Here is a 26,908-nt window from a genome sequence, read left to right as displayed (position 1 = left end):
CTGTCCTCTATGACTCCAATCACTGCATCGTATCTATTAAAGGGAGACTCCAGCAACGTTGTTCCCGATCCCGAGGCCAACGTTACCACTGAAATCCCCTGAGAAAGGATCCTTGCACTCCGGGATTTACGAGGTCCCTGTCGCCCACCAGCACTCTCGCGGGCAACCTAGAATGGAGCGAGTAGATCAGTCTCCCATAAATTTGACATTGCATTTTAACTGTAATAACACTGGAAGCATTGCTCCGCACTGTCCTGGGGACAAAGTCTGTTCCCGGTCCAGGGCGTGGATCGCTGTGTTTCCCCAGCGTAACTGTAAAGAAACTACTGAAAGTGCAAGGACTCTTTCAGGATTGTAGATTCTTTTTTTGTAACAATTCTTTTTATTAAACATACTTGTATCGACAAAACAGATTACATTTTAGGAGGAATTAAGTCAGAACTGTGTTGACAGTCATAGATGTTACAGTTACTGATAGGTTCAACATGAAAAGATAACACATTTACTGTGAGATTGAATCATCATCTGAGGGAACCAACGGGGGCCTACATATATTTCCCCGATAAGCATTCCATTTTGCCCAAACAGCGGACCACTTTTTGGGACAACCCCGTGCAACGTACACTGTTTTTTCCCTGAACATGAACCAGTCCATATCTGCCTTCCAATTCTGGATCTTGGACGGTAGGGTCACTCCCCACAATTGAGCAATGTTCCATTTTGCCACCATAAGTCCCAGGGTGGACCAAAGTTTGTCTTTACTAGTGAGATCAGTGGGTTCCCATACATTCAGGAGGCACCTTTTAGCTTCAGGGTGAACAGCCACTGCAAGCACGCACCCATGACTTCATGTATCTTTCGCCAGTACCACTGAATATAATATCCCAAATGTTATATGTATGAAAGTACCCATTTGGCCACAATTGCTCATACAATCTCCCTGCTCCACCCTCCCCATTCAAACCAAACAGGTCCCCGTAACGTATACTCTGTGTAGTATTTTGAGCTGGACGAGACGCAATCTGGCAGAGATTGCTACCTCTCTCGGGGAGGCCACCGCCTCCTGCCATTCTTCATCATCGAGTTCCAGCCTGTCTCACCCAACTCTCCATTGTCTGTCTGAGGGGGTCTAGGGTATGGTTGAACAACTTTTTATAAGTCAGGGATATCGTCTTCGTAGGCAGGTATCTGTTAAGTAGCCTGCCTTCCAAAGGCGAGGGCTCCGGGGGAGAGAGGAGCCTCCCCGCAGGTGTGTCACCAGTGCGTGCTGAATCTGCAAGTATCTGAAGTATTCTGAGTTAGTTAGATCGTACCCCTGTTGCAGTTTCAAAAAAGTTATATAGCACCCTTCACCCTGAGGTCCCAAAACCTTGAAATCCCAATTAGGTCCCGTTTGTCAAACCCCTTCGAGGTCCTCAGGGTGCTCATCTGCTCCGCGTCCCACAGGGGAGTTGCCAGTGTAAGTTTCTGTTCCCACCCCGGGCTTCTGTTGGTTGCATGCCGAATCTGAACTGAATGTTTAGTTGGTCCTGTTAATTGGAATTTCTTGGGACTAGAGTATAAGGTCCTAATGTGCTTCCCCCCGGTAATAGCCATCTATCCATGGTATACCCCAGATCGTCAGGTCTGCGGTAGGTGCAAGGGTTGATGGTGGCTAGGTGAGCAGCCCAATAGTATTTTTTAAGGTCTGGGAGACCGATCCCTCCATCGTATCAGGGCAGAACCAGCTTATTCATTGCTATACGGGTCTCCCATCCCACAGTAGTTCTCTCTGCAAGCCCTCTATCTCCTTGAAGTAAATCACAGGGACCAAGTCTGGGGGGGTCTGTAGGGTATAGAGCGATTGTGGTAACACCATCATTTTAAAGAGGGCTGCTCTACCCAGCATCGAGAGCGGGAGAGCCTTCCAACTTGCAATGTAGCACCTCAATCTTTGTAGCGGGGACAGATTGCCCTCGAAACTGAGTTTAGAATCCTCGGTGATGAAGATTCCCAAGTATTTAAAGTCCAGTTTAGTAAATAGTATTGGACAATTCCCGGGTGGGAGGGGTGGATCCCTGCTAAGGACATACATAAGTTTAATTGATCGAATTCCCCGAGAATCTGCCAAAGGTTGTGAGGATGTCAAGTACCCTATTAAGCGTCGTTTTGGGGGAGAGCATTGTACATTCTTGAAGTATTCATAACTTGAGATGCTCTAATTGAATTCTTATCATTTTATCTTGTTTTAAAGATTAAAAGATATAGTATTTTCATACCTCATTGTGGAATTGTAAAATACAGCAATAATCAGTGTTCAGTGGGCACCTCATATCTCAGGGCCCCAGTGCTACTGCACCTACTGCACAAACAGAATCTAGGCCCCTGCTCATGACATGTTATTTGTGGGCTCCTGCTCGGCTCTATCCTTCCCTTGAATTCTCTGGCTTGCCCGCCTTTACCTGATACACCATGCTAGGAAGAAGGGGAATGTGGTGTACAATCATGCAGACTGCAGTTTGCTAAAATGCTTCTATTTTAAATTGCAAAAGCGCATCTTGCTATAGGAGTGCTGCTGGTGTGTGTCCCCCAGGCACGCTTGTGATGCGAAGATGTCGGTTGTAATGCTGTGTGCTAAGCATAGTGCTCAGACAGGAGTGCCGTAATATTTGACAAACAAATTACCGTACGGAGGATCATAATTGGGCTAAACATGTCCAGTAAAGGCTATATAAATGCAATTGCAATCCAGTCTATCCGAGGCAGGCTGTGCTGTGGTAGTAGTTGTATATATACAATGTTCTCATGCTCGGGGGAGGGGTGCGGCGTGTTCTCACGAGATCTCCTCCCCAGCAGTTGCTGTCAGTGCCCGGCTCTGCAGTACCATGGCGGCGCTAGCTCTGCGGAGGCTGCTATGGGTGCAGCGACCGAGCTGCCCCGGCTCAAGGGGCTACGAGACCCGCCTGATGCACAGCGGCAGCGCCGGTGCCGCCTCCCTTTGGTCGGTGCGGCGGATGGCCAAACTCGGTGCCGCTTCGGGGGCTGTGTGCTGCGCCATCTACTACCTATACCGGACCCGTTATATTCCCACGGAATGTCTCCGCGTCTCCGCCGAAAAACGAGGTACCCGACATCGTCTGCAGAGCGGCGCCGGCCTCCGGGAGCAGGCAGCCCGCCTCCCCCCGCAGCTCTCCCTCCTGCCGGTAGCAGCGGCGGCCAGTGAAACGGTAGGAGCATCACGAACACAAGCCCAGAGAGTCGGGGGCTGTGGAGGGTTATCAGGGCGCTATCCCTGTCAGCGTCTGTGCTGGGGCTTGGTCCATGTAAGCGCCTGCACCCAGCTGATGTGATGACATGAGCCGAGGGACCACCCCACCTCTCAGGGTAGGGGGAGTTCTCCTCCCCGCCCTCACAGTGGGCCTGCTCTCTCACAGATAATCTTCCTCCCATGTCTTCTTCCCCTTAACCCGGTTCTCCGACCTTTCAGAAATGCACATAAACACCCCCGTTTACCATTTTCCACTCCTCCAGCGCCCCTCCATCCCAGCACAAGATATCACCTCTCGTCCGTAGACTGTCCTCCAACCCTTACGTACCCTCTAGTATAGAAGTGCTTGCTCGACGTGCTTGCTGACGTGTATTCACTTCTTTCCAAATGATTTAATATTTACAAAGATGACTTGGTTGCCACTGTTTTATTTAGAAAAACCTGGTTTAAAAATATATTTTAAATATATTTTTAAAATATGTATTCGGCTGCGCACTGGGTGAATTCGTCTGCGTTTGTTTACATCTTGGTATGTTATGTAATAAGAAAGCCTGGCATAAATTGTGAAACATTCATAGTCTGCACCGGGACCTGTGAGCACGAGTGGCAGTGAACTACTCTTCCTCTGCTCATACGACCCTCAGCTAATAGTGACAGTGGGCGGCGTGAGTTCGTGTCCCCGTTTCAGCCTTTGTGATGAGCTGGGAGAGGCAAGGAGACCTGCAAGGGTAGCAGCAGGTGCACCGTCAGGGGTGTGTCAGGAAGGCAACGCCCCTGCCGTCGTCATAGGCGCACCCTTCACCCCTACGGTAAAGCTAATGGCGGGAGACCTTGACTTTTGAGTATGGTGAAGTGGATACAACTCTTAAGTGGTACCTGGTGATGTGTGGGACTCCCGATAGAGATAGGTGTGTTTTGGGGGGAGGGGGCTGGCTTTTGTTGTCAAGATTGGAAACCCTTGTGTTATGTAATTATTAATCTCTCATAGTGGAACCGTGAGACTAAGATTGTTCTCCATTAACCAAAACTATCTGGTCCTGGTCACATCACGTTATTTCCACGTGCGTCAGTACTTTCTCGCAGAACTGAGGGGCATTGTTTGTTAAACCTCTTTGTTGTGACTTAATCATCCGTATGCAGGAAACGGCTTAATAACTGGGTTTTATTAACTTTAGGCGCATAGACGTCGCAGCGTCTCTTTCTCCTCAGCCAGCAGCAACTGCCACTCGAGGAACGCTGCTTCGCAGAAGAACTTCGGTACAGCAAGGTTCCACGGAGGCACGCGGCCACCGACACAAGTGGAATCATAACACTCTTATTTAAAAGTGAATTGTTCCAACTGAGCTGTTGCTTTTGCCCCCAGGGCTGAGGGGATGAGGGATGAGATGTTGTCGAGCGGGTTGACCGCTGATTCCTGCAGAATGTCCACACTGACAGGGAGCTGACTCAGGCTTCTGCGACCAGCCTGGCAGGTTCCAGAGATCGGATTTCTGCAAGCCTTAGCGCAAATGCTGACAGCGTGTGGACAAGTCACCCGGCTCAGAGCATTTTTGTGTATACTGGCATGCTTCCCCAGTGAAATCTATTGAAAAAGCAGACAAGTGCTTTAGTTTGAGCTCTTATCGATGCTGGTGCACATAGACGTGGGCAATAATTAATGATATTGGCCTTAAAAGGAAAGCAACCGTAATTTACTTTAAAAAAAGGCACGCGCTTCTACTTGGACGTTAATGTCCATATGTCACTTAAAGTTTGCGCTTAAAGCTCTTTTTCGTCTAAAGTAAGGTGGGTAGGGAAACGGTTGGAGAGAGAATACAGTATACTTTGAGCGGATGTCCTTGTCGTTGGTACAACACACCCCGCATTTGTGATGCTATACATTTATTGAAACCCCTTCCCCAAACAACTGATTCTGGGGTACATTTAAAAAAAACATTTTCTATATATTTGTCCAGCAAGAAGTTCTTCAGAAAATACGAGACAGTTCAAGTCTTCTGTCCGAGAACAAATTGCACCAAACACAGAGATATATTGTTTATACCTTTATTAATCGAAACTACGGTATTTACTTTTTAAGCTTGGTCCTTAAAGAGGGAAACATCATTTACCACGAAGGCATTACCACTACTAACATTTACCACGTGACACTTACCACGCAGGGTGCCTTCCACGCAGGGTGCCTTCCACGACGTCTTTACCACGGGCTGGGGGGGAGATGTGGTATTCCTTCGAGTCGTTCTGCGTGGGCTTGGGGGGCAGAAGGGGGCTGGGGGGGTCTCCCCCCCCAAAAATAACAAGCGGGGGCAGAGGGGGGCTGGGGGGGGGTCTCCCCCCCAAAAAATAACAAGCAGTTTACTTTAAAAAAAAAACGAACATAATTTTAAAAGAAAAAGGAAAGAGCCTCCCCCAAAGACGTGCCGTGTACGTCAAAAAAACAGTCCTTTTTTTATTTTGGTATACGTGTTTTGACGCTTGTTTCAATGGAGGATGGAAGTAAGGGCTCGTAGAGAAAGACGTGCAGGTAAGACGTTTCTAGGCGTAGTAAAATCCTACGTTGTAAATACCAGCGTGGTAAAGCCACTTGCGATGTAAAATTCGCGTGGTAAAGCCATGCGTGGTAATTGAAATCGTGGTATAATCATATATTCCCTTAAAGAGCCCAGAACAGGTGGAACATTGTAAGACACCGCTCATTGAAACCATGTCAACCCAGTCGCTCCTTAGGTGTCTGAGGCGCCGTTCACCAGGTATTTCCTTAAGTATGAACAATATTGTTTACTTTCGCTATGTATCGTTTTCTTTGATCTTCTAACTAAATACATAGTTGGTAATATTTACTGAAAGCATTTCAACAATCCAAATCGGAGTATCGACTTCGTAACCACAAGCTTCTGAACTCAGTTGCGCGTATGTGTACTGTATTTTAATTTTGTTATCCAATATGCAAACATATTAACCATCAACACACCTTTGTTGTTCTTGCCATAACTACACTTGCACTATGCATGGAAAAATATTGCTCACGCTAGAGGGAGTAGAATTGGTCTGTAGAATTGTTTTGCTATTGGTTAGGAGAGAGGACTATGCAAGGATCATAGCTCAATAGATTGCATCGCTTCCATTTGAACGTGTTATCAGTTATTGGAATGAGTGACAGGCTGGCGCTAATAGAGCACTGTATTAGTTAAGAGAAGTACTTATTGTGATGGCTCCACCACCCTTATGAATGAATGCCTTGCTTGATGATATGAACATCCTTATTTTCTGAGTAGTACAAGCCTCCTGCATTTACAATTATAAAATGCTTGGAAGCATTTCTCAGAGAGGAACGTTTAAAGAATGTGCTTAGTGGTTTCTAATGGGAAACATATTTAACTCTTGTGAAAACAGTACAAACTAGCATTGAAAAAGCCAATAGGTTTTTTACTACCACTGACGACTATTACACTCTTGTTTACATCAACTTTCTTTTACATACAAAAATACATGAGAACTTCACAGTGGTGCTTATGGTGGTGTAATAGTCGGGATGTAGTAGCAATAGCGATGCTGGTATTAGGGGTGCTAGTGGTAGTAATAGTGGTGGTGAGAGTGTACGTTGTAGTGATGGTGGCTCAGGTAATAGCCTTGATAGTTGTGGTAGTAGTAATGATGGTCGAAGTGTTGATAGAAATTGTTGTAGCGATGGGGGTGATGGTGCTGGACTGTAGTAGTAGCAGTGATGTGGTGGTGGCAGCAATAGTGGCAGCTTTGGCATTGGTGATGGTTTTACTTGGTGTAATTATGGTTTGTGCTTACAGAAATAGTACTGTTGATGATGGTTGTGATAGTTGTGGTGTAAATGGTATTGATGTTTGATTGCGGTGAAGCTGATAATGGTTGTGATATGTTTAGTATTAATAATTGTGGTAACTGATGGAAATGGTAAAGATGCAGTTTTGGGGAAAGTGTTTAATGGTAATTGTGGTGATGGCAATGGTACTAATAGTGTGTGTGTTGGTGGTGGTAGTGTTAATAGCGATGGTGGTATTTGGTGGTGGTGGACATGGTGGCGGCGGACATGGTGGTGGCTAAGGTGTTCATAATATTGGTGGGAGTTCTTGCGGTGGAGGCATTGGCTGCTGTAATTTGAACACACAGCCGGAATTTGGGTGTTCTCTTGGGGATGGGATACTCATCACATCGTTATATGCGGATGATCTCCTCTTGTATCTTTGGGACATTCAGATGGACTCTGCTGCGCTCGCTCAGCGACTTTGCAGACCTCTTTGGCATAAGGGTTAACTGGGTTAAATCATACCCGTTTCCCTTTAACGCAGGTTACCCTGACCCCGCTTACACAATCAACGGCATTCCTGTTACATGGCAGCCAGCTGTGTTTAGGTAGCTGGGGATTATGATCTACCATCAACCAACGACCTGCTGTAAGGTAACCTCTGAGGAGCTAGAATGTCAGTTCATTCCCAAATGGTGTTCTGGCGCTCGCTTCCCCTTTTGGTCATGGGACGAGTTGTGCTTCTTAAGATGGTGGTCCTGCCCTGCCTATTGTGCTATTTCGCCAAACTGCCTAGCTACATTGCGACCCCGCCCTTTTTTGTAAATTTGAAAGTGTCATGAGATTCATCTGGAATAAAAGTAGTTGCTTAGCTCTCACTAAGCTATACTTGCGTGTTGATCAGGGTAGAATGGCAGTCCCCAACATGGAGCCTCTCAGCTGCAATGGGTAGCCAGATGGATTGCAGGGAAGCAGTTGGCTGATACTGCCACCTCTTATCCTGCCAAGCCGCTCCCAGCACTGCTCCGACTGTTTCACCTCTGTGCCTTTGAGAGGTTGCCGGATCCATTGCTCCTAGGGGTCATATATCGTTGCTATACGTGAAGCCTATATATAATGTACTACTACCCTGTATGCACCAGTGCTGATGCTATTGGGCAAGCCAAGGGGCTAAGTCACCACCGCGCCTGCGGAGCTTACCGCCTGGCAAGAATACAGACTGTTGGAAAACGAGGCAGAATCTGTGAGACCTGCACAAATAACATGACTACATTTGTCCTTCACTGGGAACCAAACACCCAATTGTAGCGCCTGACTCTCGGAGGGTAGCTTTGCAGAGCAGTCTGAGGCTTACCCAAGAGAGGTGGTGTGGGCTAGTAATCTCCATTTGCAGGTGCGCAAAAATAACACTCAATAATTGATTGTCCAGTCTGTACTTTGCTTTATAAAAGTAAGAGAACATTTATTAAACACACACTACTCAATACTATGCACCAATTAAAAAATATACATAAGCTATTGGAACTACTTTGTGACATTGCATGACATCTGCACCCCTCCCTCAGGGGGGTGGGGTCTAGTACCACCACTCCCATGTATGCTCATCATCTTACCCCCAATGCAGTTAGTTGATCATAACCTGGGGTGCGGGCCCTGCGCACTGGCTCCTTCCCAATGGCGACGCACCCCATTACCTCAACCAGCATTAAAAATGGGTACACTTGCCTTGGTGACACATAACCCTGACTGAGCATCTCCTACTGACCATAAAGTATGCATCTCTACATCTTAAGGGCTAACAGTCTGGGTTGTTCCTCACCTAACAGTAGCAGCGAGAATACATGTTTAAGCACCACTTTAGAATGATAGTACTCATAACATTTGGATATCATAAAAAATGCAATTACAGCCCCTAAAGGCATCACAAATGATCACAGGATTGCGCATATACAGCCAGACACCCTAGTAGGAATGTCTGAAAACATAACCCCACTTTGTTTATGACATCACCTTACACCAGCACTCCCATTACACATGTGACCTTCGGTCCCTCTAAAAGAAATAACCATTAGTAAATGCATTTCAGTGCAATTACACCTCTTCACCTCCAGGGGATGCCCTCCTCTAGACATTCCACCACTCAGAACCTTCATCCCTTGGTGCACATTTCACAACATCTCTAGCTTTTGAACAAAAGTTCCAGCTCAAGAGATGTTTATATGCTGGCTGAGCCCTTGAGGGGGTTATTCTTTTAAGTCCCTCAGAGACTGAGAGTGTGACTTTTCATCTTCGTGCTGGGGGAGACTGCGTTGCTCCTGAAACTTCCTTGGCACCTTTGCATTCATGTGGCGGTGACCCCGTCCTCCCGGGGCCACAACAAGCAGGGAAACAGCATTTTTCCCATTGCAGGCCGGTTCAGGCCTGCAAGGCTTTATGGGCGATTCCGCATTGGCAGTGAATATCATAGCAGATCTGTGCCTCTGGCCACTTTGGCTGCCCGTTGGAGGGTCTGGTGCCCCCCAGAACCCCAGGTGCATACTACAGCTCGGGGAGCCCACCCCTGGCTGCTCATGGGCATTTTCGGCGGCCCGGTCCCACCCAGGCCCCTTAGCGCTTCCTCCGCTTTCTTTGGGCCCGGGTCCTATCTGAGACCCCTGCATGCCTTTTCGATGGAGGGCAGCCCGGGGAGCCCACCCCCGGCTGCCCCCTGCTGGCTCCCCGCGCGGCCAGCACTCTTGTGTGCTACCGCAGGAGCCGGCTGGGAACTTCTGGTCTACCCGCTGCAGTGCGGGCAGATGCCGTCTCGTTTGCCGGTCCAGCAGGCAGCACTCCCCCGGCCTCCTTCCATTCTTTGGGGCCCTGGATGGGGTCCTGGGCCCCCATACATGTTCGGGGGTGTGACGGCACCCCTCTGCACCACGTCACTTCGGGGGATGGGATCCCGGGTGCCCCCCTCCTCCTCGTGGGGGGGCGCCGGCGCTCCCCGTCCTTGGCGGGTTCGGTGGGCGCCAGGATGGGCTCCTGGCGCCCGCTGGGGCATCTTCACGGGGAGCGCGACAGTGCCCCCCGGCTTGGTTTCATGGCCTGGGGATGGGGTCCTGGGCCCCTCCAGACTTCTTCACGGGGGGCCTCGACAGCGCTCCCCCTGCCTCCATCTTCGGAGGGGGCCAGGGTGGACTCCTGGCCCCCCTGCAGGACACCTTCAAGGGGAGCGCCGTCGCGCTCCCCGGCTTCCCTTCTCCTTGGGGGCAGCCCCCGGGACCTGACCCACTCCGGGGGCATCTCTGAGACCTGCGGCGGAGCCCCACGCGCTTCGTCGGCAGTCTTCTTAGGGGTCAAAAGCCACCTACCTTCTGGGGGCCATATCTCAGACCCTGGGGGTCTGATCTTTCCCATTTTTGCGTTGTGTTGCTCCTGGTTGCACCCCCCAGCCACTGGGAGCACTCTCCTTCGCCCTCCAGGTCTCCCGATAGGGTGCATTTGGCAGGGAGCGGTCTTCACTGGCTCCCTGCGCCAGCCTTTCACCTGGCTCTCCTCCTGGACCTCTCTTCTCCCTGCGCAGAGGCCCCTGTTTCTGCGCACCTGTCTTGGGCACTTCTTCTGGTGCTGGTAGGGCCCTGAGGGCAGTCAGGGGGTTCCTCCTTCCAACTGCCCATTGCCAGGATCCAGCACCTTCTGCCTCAGCAGACCACACCCCAGAGAGAGCTTCTCTTCCTGTGCAAGTTCTTTTAAGAATTTGGGGAGGGGGCTGGAAGGAAGTATCTGTTTGCCCTATCACACAGCGACACATCACTTCGATGCCCCTGCTCCCTCCTTCTTGCCCAACCTCTGGGTTTGTTCAAAATGGCGTCGTTCAGTGTCTCTGGCCACATGGTCCCCTTCCCCCAGTGCTGGCTTCACCTTGGTTCAGCTTGGTGCCTGGCACCCAGCGACAGCTGCTGATGGATTAGCCTGTAGCTCCACCTATCTTCCCTTCCTGGAGGGAAGATCTTCGCTCTGTGAAGAAAGGTCATTAATCTAACCTGCCTAGTCCAGACCCCAGCCAGTGACTCAGAGATATATGACATTTCTGGATAACCCAAAAGCAGTACAAATATGACTTTGGACTCTGCAGAATACTTCTTTACACATCCGCTACAGTGGACTTTAGTGCATGTCTGGAATCGAAAGGCCTTATGAAAGTTACTTTAGCCCATTGGCTCCACATCCCCATAAGGGAATAATGAAGTGAAAAACACAGTAAAGCACACTGACTTTCCCTGGCATGTTTCTTTCCAGTGTATAAAGCCTATTCCATGCCACCACCCAATTCTGCATAAGTTCTGCCACACCATTCACTCTGTAGCTGCTGTTGGACTGCCCACGCTAGGAATCTCCCCTGCGCATCCCCTACACGTGTGCACACGCGTGTACACCTGTGTCTGCATGTAACCAGCCCGGTGTCCCTTACTCCAGCTGCTGCGCATTGGCCTGGTCAAGCCAGGGGGACACCAGTAAAATCCCCATGCAGTATCCTTTGCTCAAGAAGACTGTCACAAATTCCAGTCCTTTTTCACCAATAAAATAACGGATCTCCTGACGGAAATCCATTGCACCCGAGCTTCAGCTGTCCTAGAAACTCCTTACCTACACCCCCGCTGATTGTCCACCCTCTAACCACCCTGTCACCACTCACTAAGGAGTCTCTGGCAGTCCTGTTAGTGCGATGGAAATCTGGGTCACCAGCGGACCCCTGCCCTCCTAGGATCTTTAAGCTGGCCCTGCCAGGAATAGAGGACGACGTGCTCTCCCTCCTCAATTGTTCCCTGGAATCAGGACGGGTTCCCACCAATTTTAAGGAGGCTCGCCTGATCCCGCTCCTAAAGAAGCCTGGTGCTGATACTAAGGTCTTGAAAAATTTCAGACCTATCTCGCAGTTGCCTTTCTTAGCTAAGGTAATTGAACAGCAGGTTCTCCCCCTTCTTTCTCGTCATCTTGAAGATAGTCATCTTTTAGAACCGAATCATGCCGGCTTCAGGGCCTATCACAGCACGGAATCGGTCATGCTTTCCGTGCAGGATGATCTGAGACTCAGGGCAGACAAAAAAACACCTTCTGCCCTGGTGCAGTTAGACCTCTCTGCGGCATTTGACACGGTCAACCATGACCAATTACTGTAGCGGTTGGGGGATCTCGGCATTCAGGGCACTTCTCATGCCTGGCTAACTTCATTTCTTAAAAATCGTTCCCAGAGAGTCCAACTGGCAAACTTGGTTTCCAACCCAGCAGGTCTCTCATGCGGAGTTCCTCAAGGCTCAGCACTTTCACCCCTCCTTTTCAACGCCTATCTGCAGCCTTTGGTTTCTGCACTAAACCAGATGGAGTGCCGGCTCTACAATTATGCCGATGACACTCAAATTGACAACTCCCCCACGGCATATGTAAGAATGCGAAACGTACTAAAATTTACGGTCAACTGGATGTCCGCCAATTCACTAAAGATAAATCCTGATAAAACAGAGGTGCTGGCGATCACCACAGCTTCCAGCCCCTGGAACGACCTCATTTGGCCAAAAGAACTGGGACCCTCTCCTGAACCGGCGGCGGCTGTGAAAAGCCTGGGCATTCAAATAGATGCCAAACTCTCTATGGCACAAGTCTCGGCAGTTGTCGGTACTTGTGTGGGCCTACTAAGACAACTGCGGACACTATCTCCACTCCTGACCTCGGCCACGCTCACGACGGGCGGTCTCAGCAATGATCCTGTCGCGTCTGAATTACGGCAATTCTTTGTACACTGGCCTTCCCCAACAACCGTTGGCCAGACTACAAACGGTCATGAACGACGCAGCAAAACGAATTTTTAAAAATCCAAGACGGACACACGCTACATCACTGCTACGTGATCTTCATTGGCTCCCAATTAGGCAGAAAATCAAGTCCAAGGGTCTCTGCACCACACATAAAGCTCTGTACGGACAAGCCCCAAGGTACATCAAGGAGCGCATAGTCCCCTATGTCCCCAGTAGGACACTCCGATCAACAGAGGCCACCCTTCTGGTCTGCCCCCATTTTAAACTATCCTCTATGGGAGGGCGAGCATTCTTCAATGCAATCCCTGTGGCCTGGAACAACTTGCCAGTGAGCCTACGCAAGGAAATGAACCACTTACCCTTCAGGAAGAAGCTTAAAACTGTGCTCTTCCTGAAAGCATGGGGCACGTCCTAGCAGCCCCCTTTCCGCTCCCCCATCTAGTCCGTGAGCACCCTCTGACAAGCTCTTAGAGACCCTGGGTGATAACGCGCATTACAAGTCTAAATAAATAAAATTATGAGCTCACTGTGGGTGAGTCCAGATTATGAGGCTCCCCTACAGTAAAAGCTCAACACTTAGGTGCTCAAAAAGCAAAAAATCCGGGCGGCCCATAGTGTCAGAACCACCTTTTAACACAGACATTAGGTGATCTTTACCGGGATGGCACTTTTTAACGTATGAAACACTGACGGATGAAGAGGGCCTACCCCAGGGTACATTCTTACTTCAGACTTCCCTGATAACCGCACTGGGCAACAAATGGGGAGAGATGTCAAAGGAACAACAGACAAATCAGACTATGAGTACTGACATGGGCCAAGGCTGAGAGATGCACTGTGTAGGAAAAACCCTCTGGGACTCTGTAAGATCCCTGTAGCCACCTACTGGGCCACAATCTTGCAAGACTTCCAAAATGGGCCACCCCTAGCACACGAGGACTCGGAACGCACATCGTCACAAATAGGGGCAGATGTGGAGAGCAGACACACCGCACAATAGCCAACACAAGGGAGAGTAGTGAACAACAATATGTTCACCTCACAACTTATATACGTACACAATGATGGTTTGATACAATGCATGTTGTTAATAGGGTGGGGAGATAGAGATAGAGAGAGGGGTGAGTGGAAGGGAATCTTGAGGCTGGACCGGTTACTCTTTTAGATCTTATTTGTCACTACCTTTTCCTCTCCACCTCCTAATGTAATTGACACTGTTCAACATGGACCCGTTGTTAGCATAACCAGTTGGAACTCCCTCAAGCTTGAGCTCCCAAAGGACCTTCACAGAATGGAGGACATGTAGCCTGCCCAAGTGCAGGGAGGGTAGCAGTAAACAGAATGTATGTCCAAATGTTACTACTGAAACAAGCAATGATGCAAATACATTGTATGAAACTTCATTACGTATGCAAGTAACGCCCATCTGTTATTGAGAAAATCTGGTACTTGAGTGCAGTGGATTCGTTACTGTAAATTTCATGGACATGTCAACCTCTGTACTATGGTAATGTTTGTAAACAACATAAAAAAAATGTATTTAAACAAAATAAAAATTGCCGCGAGTTGTAATGGTAATGATTTTGGTGGTAATAGTGGTAGTGATGTAGGAAATGGTGCTGCTGATGATGATGGAGCTAGTGATGGTGACAAATGTGATGATGTGTTAATACTGGCAGTGGCGAAAATTGTGGTGTGGTAATGACGGGGTTGTAACAATGAATGTAGTGGTTATGGTAACATGTATAACTTGTTGTGTAGTTATCTTTACATGCTTTCTGCTAAACTGGAATTTAGCCATACATTTGCAAATAAATTAGAGACTGCCACAAACTCTAACTTTATCTTTTAATGTGCTTCTTTGCCATTCAATTGCAAGAGCCAATTGATAAATTCTTAACTGTAAAACGGTGTATTTTACATTGGGAAATGCATACTAAATGGAACAAAAATTGGACCAACTCTTAAAAAAATTATATACATCCTGCTACAAATAAGGCATTTTTTTTGCAATTGTATTTATTTAAATTTGAATATGTGGTGCTACAATCTTTTCCATCTAAATTTGTGAGGATGGCAACCAATGTTGCTAAAAATAAATTCTAAATTAAGGTCGTCTTTAACACCGCTGAGCAAGTGCCATTTTATTTTTAGGTTTCGCCTGCACAGCGCTTGCGCTGTAGATGCAAAATCTCTTGAAATGAAAAAAAATCTTAAATGGGCCCTCTCATTACTTCTCTTTACTTAGCATTAGTTAGCCCTCATGTTACTCTTGTTTCCTGTCTTCCTAGTGGTCAGCAGCTACTCTTGGCGTCTCCGGCTTCCTAATGGGCTTCGGTGTATTCGTCCATACTGTAGAGTATGGAACAAGTACTGCTTATTGTGGCCAGTGTCCTTCCACTGGCTGCAGGCACTACCTTTAAAAAAAAAATGTTTTTTTTACAGACACTCTTAGAGAGTGCATGCATCTGCAGAACCTCTCCTTCACCACCATTCGCTTTTCCTTCTCTACTTCCAACGCGCACATACTAGGGCACTTTACATGAGCACCAGTTAAATTACAAAAGGACACGTTCATAAGTTTTTTTTATTTTTTGTATTTTTAGGCACAGGGAGATTATGTGATTTGCCCAGAATCACAGGTTGTTAAGCCAGCCCCAAGATACAAACCAGGTTTCCCAGCTCCAAAGTCAGCAGTCTGGTCATTATGCCACATCCTTCCCTTTTCATTTAAGGTGTATTCGGATCACCACCTATGTGCACAGTTCTTCTATTTTAGAGTGTGCTGCTTGGCCATGAGTTTACAGCTTGTTAGTGGCCCTAGAGCAGAGACAGCTACCAGGAGCTTTTATTTCTTATTACTGGGCAGTGGTGTATAGTGCTTAATTTGAGCCGGTTGGTTCCGTTGCTCAGCACCTGTACTTAATTGTCAGCACCGGTGCTTAAGGCAGTCTGCCATATGGTTATGCTGTCTGCCTAATTTAAATGAGAGCACAACAACAGCTGTGTGTTAATTCAATATACATTAACAATAGTGGCGTAACAAACGCCCCTGTAGTGTGGGCCTGAACTCCGGGGTCCCCTCCAGCACTGGCAGGTCCCTGGCCAGAGAGCTCTGTACTGGGTCCGGAGCGAAGTGGGCCCCTTCCATGTTCTTTGCACGGGGCACCGTCAAGTTTCATTACGTCACTGATTAACTATGATAAATACCTAACACCCAAGCCATTCTTATAGCTTTGAGAGCCTGGAATACTATGAATTGTTCCACATGTAAGAGTGTGATGGTTAGTAGTTGTGTTCATACAGTCATTGGCAGCGCTGGCAGAGGCAATGGGTGGTTCAAGCTCCAATGTCCTACTGAAAAGAGCCCTGTCTCTTACTTGTTTTCCAAATTAAACACTGTCAGGAGAGTAACCACCAACTGCATGCATTTTTTTTTTTTTTAGTTTTCATTTCTCTGAGCACGGTTGGCCATTTTGTTTTCCCTTATAAGTGGCATCTCTTTGGGGCATTTCAGGATGGCTTAGCTAAATTCTGGCAGCCACGTATCCCTGTCTGCTGAACTTGTGGCCTGCCCAGGCCCTGTCAGGCTTCTCAGAGTGGCTTTGCCTGGCTACAACTACCCTACTCATTAGTGCTGCCTGCACTGATCTGGGCTTTATTTGGTGGAGTTGTGCAAGATGTCTCCTTCCTTATTCTACCTCTCCCCTGAATACTGGGAGCAGAGAAGATAAACGCCGAAGTGTGAGGGATTCTGAACTTCCCCCGAGACATTAGTTTCTCTGGCTATCCCACCTACTGAACGCTGTGCTGTTTTGGCTAATGCTAACTATTAAATGTATTTTAGTTTGCCAACTTATTTTCCGCCCTTTTAATTCATCTTGATGAAACTTCTCTTGGCTTCTAATTTTCCAGATAGGCGCTCATTGGCCGGTGCTGGTAATAGCGCATCTACTTATGATTTTGTGCAAATTCGCCAAATTGTAGTTTTGAGTTGTAGTTGTTTTAAATAGCAGACTATTTGTACCAGAATGCAATTGAAATGTAACGGAGCTGAATGAGCGTTTGCTATCTTCATGACCAGCTGCCCTCTCACTTCACCATTGTTTGTTTTTACCTACTCCTGACCCTCTCATTGTTGTTTTAAAAAAACACCGTCCTCCTGCTCCACCCCCCCCCCCAGTGATGTAACCAAGCTTAAGGAGGCCCCTGCAAAGTACATGGAGGAGTCCACCCCATCCTCAGCCCACCACCTACCACATGTTTGCTGAGTGGGCCCCCTGGAGCTCAGCCACCCCCGTAATGCGTGGGCTGTGGGGGCATTTGTTACACCACTCCTTCACCCTTCTCCCTCTCATAGCTCACTGATATGTTTCCCACTCTCATCCCTCCCTTTCTTGGATTGCCTCCGCCATCCCTGTGCTTTCTACCCGTTTCTAGCCTTGTCGGGTATCTACCTTTGGTCCTAATTTGACCTCACTCCTATTGGTTTCACTCTCATTGATTTCCGGAATTTGCGCACCCCTCTTTTACCTCTTTGCGCCTTCACTATCCTAGTGGCCCCCTTTTTCTGTCCACTACACCACATCTTCACCTCCTCTCCTTATCATGGCTTCCAGTCGTATTTAGTCTGGAATAAATTGCTTCAAAGTAATTTATCCCTCGTATATGTCCAAAGCACAAGCTAAACGGTTCAAGCATAACATCATTGAACAATTTCCAGATTCCCTCTTTGTTGACCAATTCCATAATGGGCACCTAGGGAAGATTAACTTCATCTTCTTCACTAATGACATCCCTTCCTGGTCCTCCAGCTTCTCCAATTCCTTCAACATCTCCTCCTCCTCTTCTTTTCCGCATGGGAAGCGGTTACAAATGTCTCCCTCCACTCGCTTTAATGGCTACCTCACCATTACTCTTTATAACAATGGCACTGTCATGATCCAAGCTTCTGACTCCTGTCTCTCTCTCTCTTTGACCACATCTTTCACTTCCTTCGTCCTACCCCTGCGACTACAATCTCTCTAGATTCTTCCTCTTCTTCTTCCTCTAGCTCATCTACTTTCTCCCTTTCTCCCCCCTTGACCCCCACATATTCCTTCAGACCGCTCTCCCGGGAGTCACAGGTCGACCCTTTATCCCCCCCTTCTCTCGTTCCCTCCCCTCCCATTCTGCCACCTTCCCAGAGGGACCTCCCCCTTACCTTATCTGCTTTACACCCCACTTCACCTCTATATCCTGCATCTCCTCATTATTCCACTGCCTTCTCCCACCCCCTTACTCAATTATTCCTTCCCCTTTCCCCCTATTTAATCCACCTTTCTTACAATCTGAACTACCAATCAACTCGCCTTTCCCTCCCCCTCCCTCCCCTCTTCTCCTCACCCCTTTCCGCTCTTCCCCTTTCCGCGTACCCTCAATTCTGTTCTTATTTCTCCCATCTCTCTTCAACCTTCTCTCCTCCCTCCCATGCCTCACATCCCTGCCTCCCCTTTTGGTAATCCCATCATCTTCCCTCCCACTAATCTCACACCTCGTATCTCTCCACATCTTACACTCCCCCCTATGCTTCACAACCCTGTTTCCCCTCTTGGTAATTCCTCCCTCTTCCCTCCCTCTGACTGCACAGTCCCGCACTCCTCCCACAACTTTCATTTTGCTGGACCCCCCCCCACTCTGCCTGGTGCCTTTACCCCTACATTCACCTTTCATTACCCATGGCACCTGGCCTGCACCCTCTCTCTTCTCCCCACTCCTATGGCCTCCCTTTGACCTCCCTCCCTCTTCTACCTGTTCAGCCCCTTCTCCTCTCATCTCACCGTATCCATGGCCTTCCCATAATCCCACTCCCCCCCCCTCCTCCAGCCATCCATTTCTACTTCTCAACTTTCTCCTCCTATGTATGATCTCTATTCTTCACCTCTGCTCAACACCAGTAAAAATATCACAGTAACTCCATTCACTCCTTTCTACCACCTTCTTTCCCCCCTCAGACCCTTGCATCACATCTCTCTCTCTCCAGTCCCCCACCACCCACTGTCCTCCTTCGCCTACTTCACTTCCTCCCCCACCTTCGACCCTCGCACCCCAACACTCTCCCCGGTCCCACACCTCCTCCTGTCCTCCCTCGCCTAGGCCACTATCTCCCTTAACCATTGAGCCACCCTTCACTCCTTGCTCAACACACCTCTCTCTGGAAACTAAACTTGATTCTCTCATCTTTTATTTCCCAGCTTGAAGCGTCCATTTCACTCGTATGTGCTAAGATTTCGCCCCCTCCTAATAACCTCCCGAGGAGTTCCTTGCTCCCGCGCCCCAATAGAACCAACCACAATGTCCCCCACAGACATCACCAACTTATTGGCTACCTATAAGACCATCAATGTCAATTCCCTTCCACTCGCCTCTCCTAACAACTCTACTCAATTTGCCATTCAGACCATCTCTTCCTTCAGAACTTACCAGCCTCCCCCTCAAGAGGCACCCTCATTCAAGAATCTAATCCCTATCACCCTCATCAGTCCAGACACTCACATCACCAAAACAGTTGCGTCAGAGCTACACTGTATGCTCCATAACTGCAGATCTGCAACCAAACATGAACTGGAAATCTCTGACACTATCACTCACCACAATCTCGACATGCTCTTTCTCACTGAGACCTAGTTTATTGACTCCTCTCACACTTCTTTTGATCTTCTGTTACCTACTGACTACTCTGTCCTCAGAAACGACAGAACAGGCAAGATCGGGGGAGGTGTTGCGATTATCTACAGAAACGCCCTCCAAATGAAAACCTTTCCCACCACCCTCTTTCACACCTTTGAATGCCTTTCCCTAGAACTCCAAGTTCATCATGGCTCACCCTTCAGGTTCCATATCATCTACCACCCGCCTGGTAATTGCTCTTCCTTCATTGACGAATTCATCGACTTCATTAGTGACCAATATTCACAAAGCGACCAGCAGATCTTCCTAGGTGATTTCAATCTCCACTGGGGCTCCGTGGAAGACTCTGCTGCCAACAAGCTTGCAATCTTTCTCTCCGCTAACGATCTTGCCCAACACTGCTCGGAAATTACACACGCCAAGGGCTCAATTCTGGACCTTGTGATATCCAAATCAGACCTGATTACCACTGCTTCACCCATCCGTGTTGACTGGTCTGACCATTTCCTCATTCCCTTCTTTTTTCACCTCATATTTTAACCCTCGGCCAACCTAAAAGAGCCTCCACGTGGTTCCGCAACACAAAAAACATTGATCCTGAGATTCTATGTGATTCTGCTATGCGTTCACTTCCTACTCTAGACCCCAATACGGATGTCAACCAGCTCACTCCCCTTTGCCTCTCAATCCTTGCAGTCAAAATTTACAAGGTTGCTCCACTCCAAAGCAAAAGGAAAAGACCCACCCCTTCAGCTCCTTGGCTCAACAAAGCTCTCTATGATGAAAGGAAAAACCTCAGAATCTTGGAGAAGCACTGGGGACATTCTCCATCCACCCCCAACCTCTTTCTTTTTACGCCCCGCAAGATCCAAATACCACCAGCACATCTTCCAGGAAAAAACATCTCATTTCAGATCCCTCCTCGATTCAGCTAAAAACAGACCCAAAAAACTTTTCGACCTAATCAAAAACCCAAATTGTTCTCCCCAAACCATCAAGCCTGAGGATGCTTCAAAGAAAGCAACTGAGTTTGCTATATTTTTCGATCAAAAGGTAAAATCTCTGGTGGATCAGGTCACCCACCCCAACCCCATCGAGGAGTGAAAAGCCTTAGTCACCTGGCAGAACTTTGCCGCCATCTCAGAGGTTGATCTCCTCAAATGCATCCATGAAACCAAACCCTCCAACCATTCTTCTGACCCCATACCCAGTGGCATCGCCATTGATTTCTATACTAATACTCTTTCCTACTGGACCAGGCTAGTTAATCTCTTCCTCAGTCAAGGATCCCTCCCAGTTGTCCTCAAAACAGGGCAGGTTACCCTCCTTCTAAAAAAAAAAAACCCACTGCAGATGCAATGACCCCATCACCAATCTCCCTTTTCTTTCAAAGATCACAGAAAAATGTGTTGCAAAACAACTGTCCTAACACATTATGGACAATAATCTCCTCGACCTGTTCCAGTCGGGCTTTATCCAAAATTGCAGCACTGAAACAGCCCTGCTGCAAGTGATCGATGATGCGCTGCATATTCTCGATTCGGGGGAATCGTGCCTTCTAATTCTTCTTTACCTATCTGCAGCTTTTGACACTGTTAATCACAACACCCTCCTGAACATTCTTCATCAGAGAATGGGCGTGGAAGGCACAGTACTCAAATGGTTTGCCTCTTTCCTCTCGGACAGATCCCAAATGATTAAGATTGCGAACAGTCTCTCGTGTCCGCTGGTGGTTGGTCAAGGCGTCCCTCAAGGTTCTATCCTTGCTCCCACTCTGTTTAATCTTTATCTGGAACCATTAGGGAACCTCCTAAGCAAATCTGGAATTCTCTACCATCTCTATGCGGATGACACCCAAATATACCTCAAGGTTTCTTCCCCTCATAATCTCTCACTACTCCGCTCTACTCTCAACGCTATTCACAACTGGATGTTAGTGCACCAACTCATTCTCAATCCTTCCAAAACGGAATTCCTCCTCTTATCTAGCTCTCTCCCCGATTCCTGTTCAATCCTGGTTGGATCAGTTGAATCTACTCAACAGTAAACCCATCATTGTGGACTGCGCTAAATCCTTAGATGTCATACTTGACAAAAGACTCAACCTAATCTCACACATCAATTCCATGGCCAAGAGCGCACGTTATCAGCTGCGCCTTTTATGGGGATTTGTCGGTTCTTCCTGGAGAATGACCTAAAAACCTTGGTCCCATCGCTAGTTCTCTCTAGATTGGACTATTGTAATTCTCTTCTGACTGGCCTTCCCAAATATCACCTCTCTCCCCTCCAATCCGTCCTCCATTCAGCAGCTCGCTTCATCTCAGGGTCCAAACAAATGGACCACTTTACTCCTATCTTGTCTTCTCTCCGATGGCTTCCCATCGAGGCTAGAGCTATCTACAAAACGGCGTGCATCACCCTCAAAGCTTTGCACTCTTCCTCCCCTCGCTATCTGTCGAATAAACTGAAATTGTCTGGAGGCTCAAGACCGTCTCGGAATGCAGAAAAGTTCCTTCTTGAGCCCCCCTCCTTCAAAAAGGAAACATAGATGGCACAGTCATTCTCAGGTAATGTGGTGAGAATCTGGAACTCGCTTCCTCCTTCGCTCCGTGCCATCACCTCCATCCAGATCTTCAAAGCGGACCTCAAATCTCTTTTATTCCAAAGACACTTTCAGAACTAATTCCCTCCCTTGTCAGACCCCGCCAGTAAGTTATTTAGCCATTGTAAATGTGTCCCATATATTTATATTTTTGTTTGTACATCCTGTGCTTGCTGCGTTTGATTTTGTGTTCCGTTTGCCTGCGTTGTTTTGACTCTATGGCATGCTATTTTTATTTGTTCCATTCCTGTAGCAGTTCTCTCATGTAACGTAACTGGTTCTATTGTACAGTGCTCTAACACCTTCGGGTAAAGTCTGTGCTTTATAAGAATGCATTAAATAAATAAAGTAAAATAAAGTATGGGCTGCTCTGCAAAATGGCTTAAAGTAAAAACAACAAAAAAGCACTATGACCAGTGGCGTATCTAGACGACGTGCCGTCTGTGTCTAGGGTGACCAACCGTCCGTAAATTTCACGGACAGTCCATAATTTTGGCCGTCTGTCCGTTGTCCGTGAAGGATTCTTTAATGGACGCCATTTGTCTGTCATTTTAGCCGGCACCGGTCGCCCCACCCTAACACCGGCACAGCTTGCCCCCACCTCCCTTCTTGACTCCGATGCTGCATCATAGCTCAGATACCCGCAGCATTGGAGAGGCACAGCGGGGTGGCACCCCTCTCACCTCCAGCCCTTGATGACCTGTTAAGAGGTGATCGAAGGTGACTGAGAGGGAGGGGCTGCAGCTTCAGGAGCAGGGGGCATCTATTCAGATGCAAACAGCCCTGAATGGTCACGTCTCTGCAATTTAGAGGGGCCTCACACATTCCCCTCAGCCCAGGGCTCCAAACATCCTAGACTCTGCCAGATTACACCGAAGCAGCACGTGTTTCTCTTCAAAGAGCTTAATTAAAGTCACTAAATTGTAAGCAAACCTCAGTTCTTCAAACATGCAGTCTATAATGTAATAAAATAAAGAAAAGGCACAATCGCACCCACACTGATTAACAAAGTATGGAGGACAATCAGTTCTCTTAGAGTATCTCCTGTAAGTACTATACATCACAGTGGGGGATGGCATTTTGGACAGAGAGCCTGTCTTCCTTGTCTTGTGCAGGAGGGGGCGAGGAGCACAAGATGATACTAGACTACTGCATTCCCACCCCTGTGCCCACCCTGGTGGATCCTGTTCCCCCTCCTCCCGCCTGTGATGGCTCCTGTCCCCCCCATGTGGTGGATCATGCCCTCCCCTCCCCCTGCCTGTGATGGCTCCTGCTCCCCCTGTGGTGGATCATGCCCCCTCTCCCCCGCCTGTGATGGCTCCTGCCCCCCCTGTTGTGGATCATGCCCTTCCCCCCCCCCCCCTGCGATGGCTCCTGCCCCCCCTGTGGTGGATCCTGTCTCTGCCCTGGGTGGCTTCTGTCCCAGTCTTGGAATGGCTCCTGCAGCGAGGGTGGAGTTCTCGATGCGCCTCTTCTCAAAGGCGCTCAGCTCAAAATTAATATGGAAAGGTGGGTGAGTAAGTAAGTGAAGGGATAGGTGGATGGCTGGATGAATTAGTGAAAGGGTGAATGGATGAATGAAAGATTGAATACATGGATAATGAGAGAGGATGGATGGATTGAGGAGTGAGGGGAAAGATGGATGAGGGGATGGATGGATGGAAGGAAGGATGGATGGATGAGGGGAAGGATGGATGGATGAGGGGGAAGGATGGATGAGGGGAAGGATGGATGGATGAGGGGAAGGATGGATGAGGGGAAGGATGGATGGATGAGGGGATGGATGGATGGAGGGGAAGAATGGATGGATGGATGGGTGGGTTCAAGGATGGATAGATGATGAGGGGAAGGATGGATGGATGGAGGGGTGGGTGAAAGGATGGATGGATGATGAGGGGAAGGATGGATGATGGATGGATGATGAGGGGAAGGATAGATGATGGATGGATGGATGATGAGGGGAAGGATGGATGATGGATGAAAGGATGGATGGATGAGGGGGAAGGATGGATGGATGAGGGGGAAGGATGGATGGATGAGGGGGAAGGATGGATGGATGGATGAGGGGGAAGGATGGATGGATGAGGGGGAAGGATGGATGGATGAGGGGAAAGGATGGATGGATGAGGGGGAAGGATGGATGGATGAGGGGAAGGATGGATGGATGAGGGGAAGGATGGATGAGGGGATGGATGGAGAAGGATGGATGGATGGGTGGGTGCAAGGATGGATAGATGAGGGGATGGATGGATGGATGGATGATGAGGGGATGGATGGATGGATGGATGGATGGATGATGAGGGGAAGGATGGATGATGAGGGGGAAGGATGGATGGATAATGAGGGGATGGATGGATGATGAGGGGAAGGATGGATGGATGGATGGATGGATGATGAGGGGGAGGTTGGATGGATGGATGGAGGGGTGGGTGAAAGGATGGATGGATGGATGATGAGGGGAAGGATGGATGGATAGATGAGGGGATGGATGATGAGGGGATGGATGGATGGATGATGAGGGGAAGGATGGATGGATGATGAGGGGAAGGAAGGAAGGATGGATGGATGGATGATGAGGGGAAGGATGGATGGATGATGAGGGGAAGGATGGATGGATGATGAGGGGAAGGAAGGAAGGATGGATGGATGATGAGGGGAAGGATGGATGGATGATGAGGGGAAGGATGGATGATGAGGGGAAGGAAGGATGGATGGATGGAGGGAGGGGTGGGTGAAAGGATGGATGGATGATGAGGGGTAGGATGGATGGATGATGAGGGGTAGGATGGATGGATGGATGATGAGGGGTAGGATAGATGGATGGATGGATGATGAGGGGGTGGTGAAAGGATGGATGGATGGATGGATGGATGATGAGGGGAAGGATGGATGGATGATGAGTGGGTGGAAGGATGGATGGATGCAAGGATGGATGGATGATGAGTGGGAGGATGGATGGATGATGAAGGGAAGGATGGATGATGTTGAGTGGGTGGGTGGAAGGATGGATGGATGGATGGATGATGAGGGGAAGGATGGAGGGATGATGAAGGGATGGATGGATGGATGATGGGTGGGTGGAAGGATGGATGGATGGATGGATGGATGATGGGTGGGTGGAAGGATGGATGGATGGATGATGAGTGGATGGATGGATGGATGATGAGGGGAAGGATGGATGGATGATGAAGGGAAGGATGGATGGATGATGGGTGGGTGGAAGGATGGATGGATGGATGAGTGGGTGGAAGGATGGATGGAAGGATAGATGGATGATGAGGGTAAGGATGGATGATGAAGGAAAGGATGGATGGATGATGTTGGGTGGGTGGGTGGAAGGATGGATGGATGGATGATGAGGGTAAGGATGGATGGATGATGAAGGGAAGGATGGATGGATGGATGGATGATGGGTGGGTGGAAGGATGGATGGATGGATGGATGGATTGATGATGAGGGGAAGGATGGATGAATAGGGGAAGGATGGATGGATGGATGGATGAGTGGGTAGGTGGAAGGATGGATGGATGGATGGATGATGAGGGGATGGATGGATGGATGGAGAGTGGGTGGGTGAAAGGATGGATGGATGGAGAGTGGGTGGGTGAATGATGGATGGATGGATGAGGAGTGGGTGGGTGAAAGGATGGATGGATGATGGGTGGGTGAAAGGATGGATTAATGGATGAGTGGATGGGTGAATGGTGGGTGGGAGAAAGGATGGATGAGTGGATGGGTGGATGGTGGGTGGGTGAAAGGGTGGGTGGGTGGGTGGTTGGGTGGATGATGGGTGGGTGGATGAATGAAATGATGGATGGATTGATAAATGCAAGGGTGAATGAATGGACGTATGAGTGAACGGGTGGATGAGTCAGTGAAAGGGAGGGTAGATGGACAAAAGGATGAATAGATGTGTGAAGGAGTGAAATGATAGATGGGTGAGTGATAGGGTCAATGGATGGATTCATGAGTGGATGAGTATGGGTGGATGGGTGGATGGAAGGAAGGTTGGCTAAGTGAACAGGTCAATGGAGAGAGAAAGGGAGGATGGATGACTAAAAGAGTGGAGGGGTGGAAGGATTAGTAAGTGAAAGGATGGCTGGATTGGTAAAAGGGTAAATGGCTGGATGGATGAGTGAATGGATGGATGGGATGAAGAGTGGATGGATAAGTGTACAGATGGATAGGGTGAAAGGGTGGATGAGTGAACGGATGGATGAGTGAAATGATAGATGGAAGGATACATGATGGATAAGTTTGCAAATGGTTGAATATGTTTGGAAATGGCTGGGCTTACTTATATGCGATTGCGCGACCTCTGATGTGTCTGTAAAACTTACCTATTGTCCTGAAGTTTTGTCCTGAATTTTGACCTCCTGTCCTGAATTTGTGTCCTGAATTTTGATCCTTTGTCCTGAATTTTTACACTCACTGTCCTGAATTTGCACTAATGCCAGTTGGTCACCCTATCTGTGTCGGTCACTGAGTCTGCTGCCTGGCGGCTGCATGAATGAGCAAGAGATAGCTGGCGAGTCCCGTGACGGCTGCCCCTCACAACAACAGATAAAAGCGAGGGAAGGGCCACCGCCCCTAAACTCGTGCTGTCTGTGGCAAACTGCCCCGCAACCCCCCTTGCTACGCCACTATTACGCTGTCTATGCTGGTCGCATCATAGTGCATGTTTTTTTCACTGTGAACCATGTTGTACAGCAGCTTGCACTGCTGTACAACATGTAAAAAAACATTGACAAAGCCAATAGGTTTTCCTTTGGCGTTTGGATTGATTTATTCTATTTTAAGAAAAATGTTCTTCGCCTCACCAC

At 48.4% G+C, this 26,908-nt stretch overlaps 1 protein-coding gene across 7 annotated transcripts in view; it reads left to right on the top strand.

Moving 5' to 3' along the window:
• Positions 1-2,782: 2,782 nt before the first annotated feature.
• The window catches only part of MICU3 (mitochondrial calcium uptake 3), a 599,595-nt gene continuing 575,469 nt past the window's right edge, over positions 2,783-26,908 (top strand). For 3 of the 7 annotated variants that reach the window (XM_078678142.1, XM_078678145.1, XM_078678141.1), the window contains exon 1: positions 2,787-3,206. In XM_078678142.1, the coding sequence (XP_078534268.1) occupies positions 2,865-3,206 (342 nt within the window). In that variant the 5' untranslated portion in view covers positions 2,787-2,864. Of the gene's footprint in view, positions 3,207-3,962; positions 4,057-26,908 lie in introns of those variants that run through there. The other 4 variants (XM_078678147.1, XM_078678144.1, XM_078678146.1 and 1 more) reach the window with 3 other exon arrangements.

The sequence above is a fragment of the Lissotriton helveticus genome, chromosome 2_2 (genome assembly GCF_964261635.1).
Source record: "Lissotriton helveticus chromosome 2_2, aLisHel1.1, whole genome shotgun sequence".
NCBI classification, from domain to species: Eukaryota; Metazoa; Chordata; class Amphibia; order Caudata; family Salamandridae; genus Lissotriton; species Lissotriton helveticus.
The sequence above is the reverse complement of the archived record's forward strand: the minus strand, read 5'-3'. Positions and strand labels throughout refer to the sequence as shown.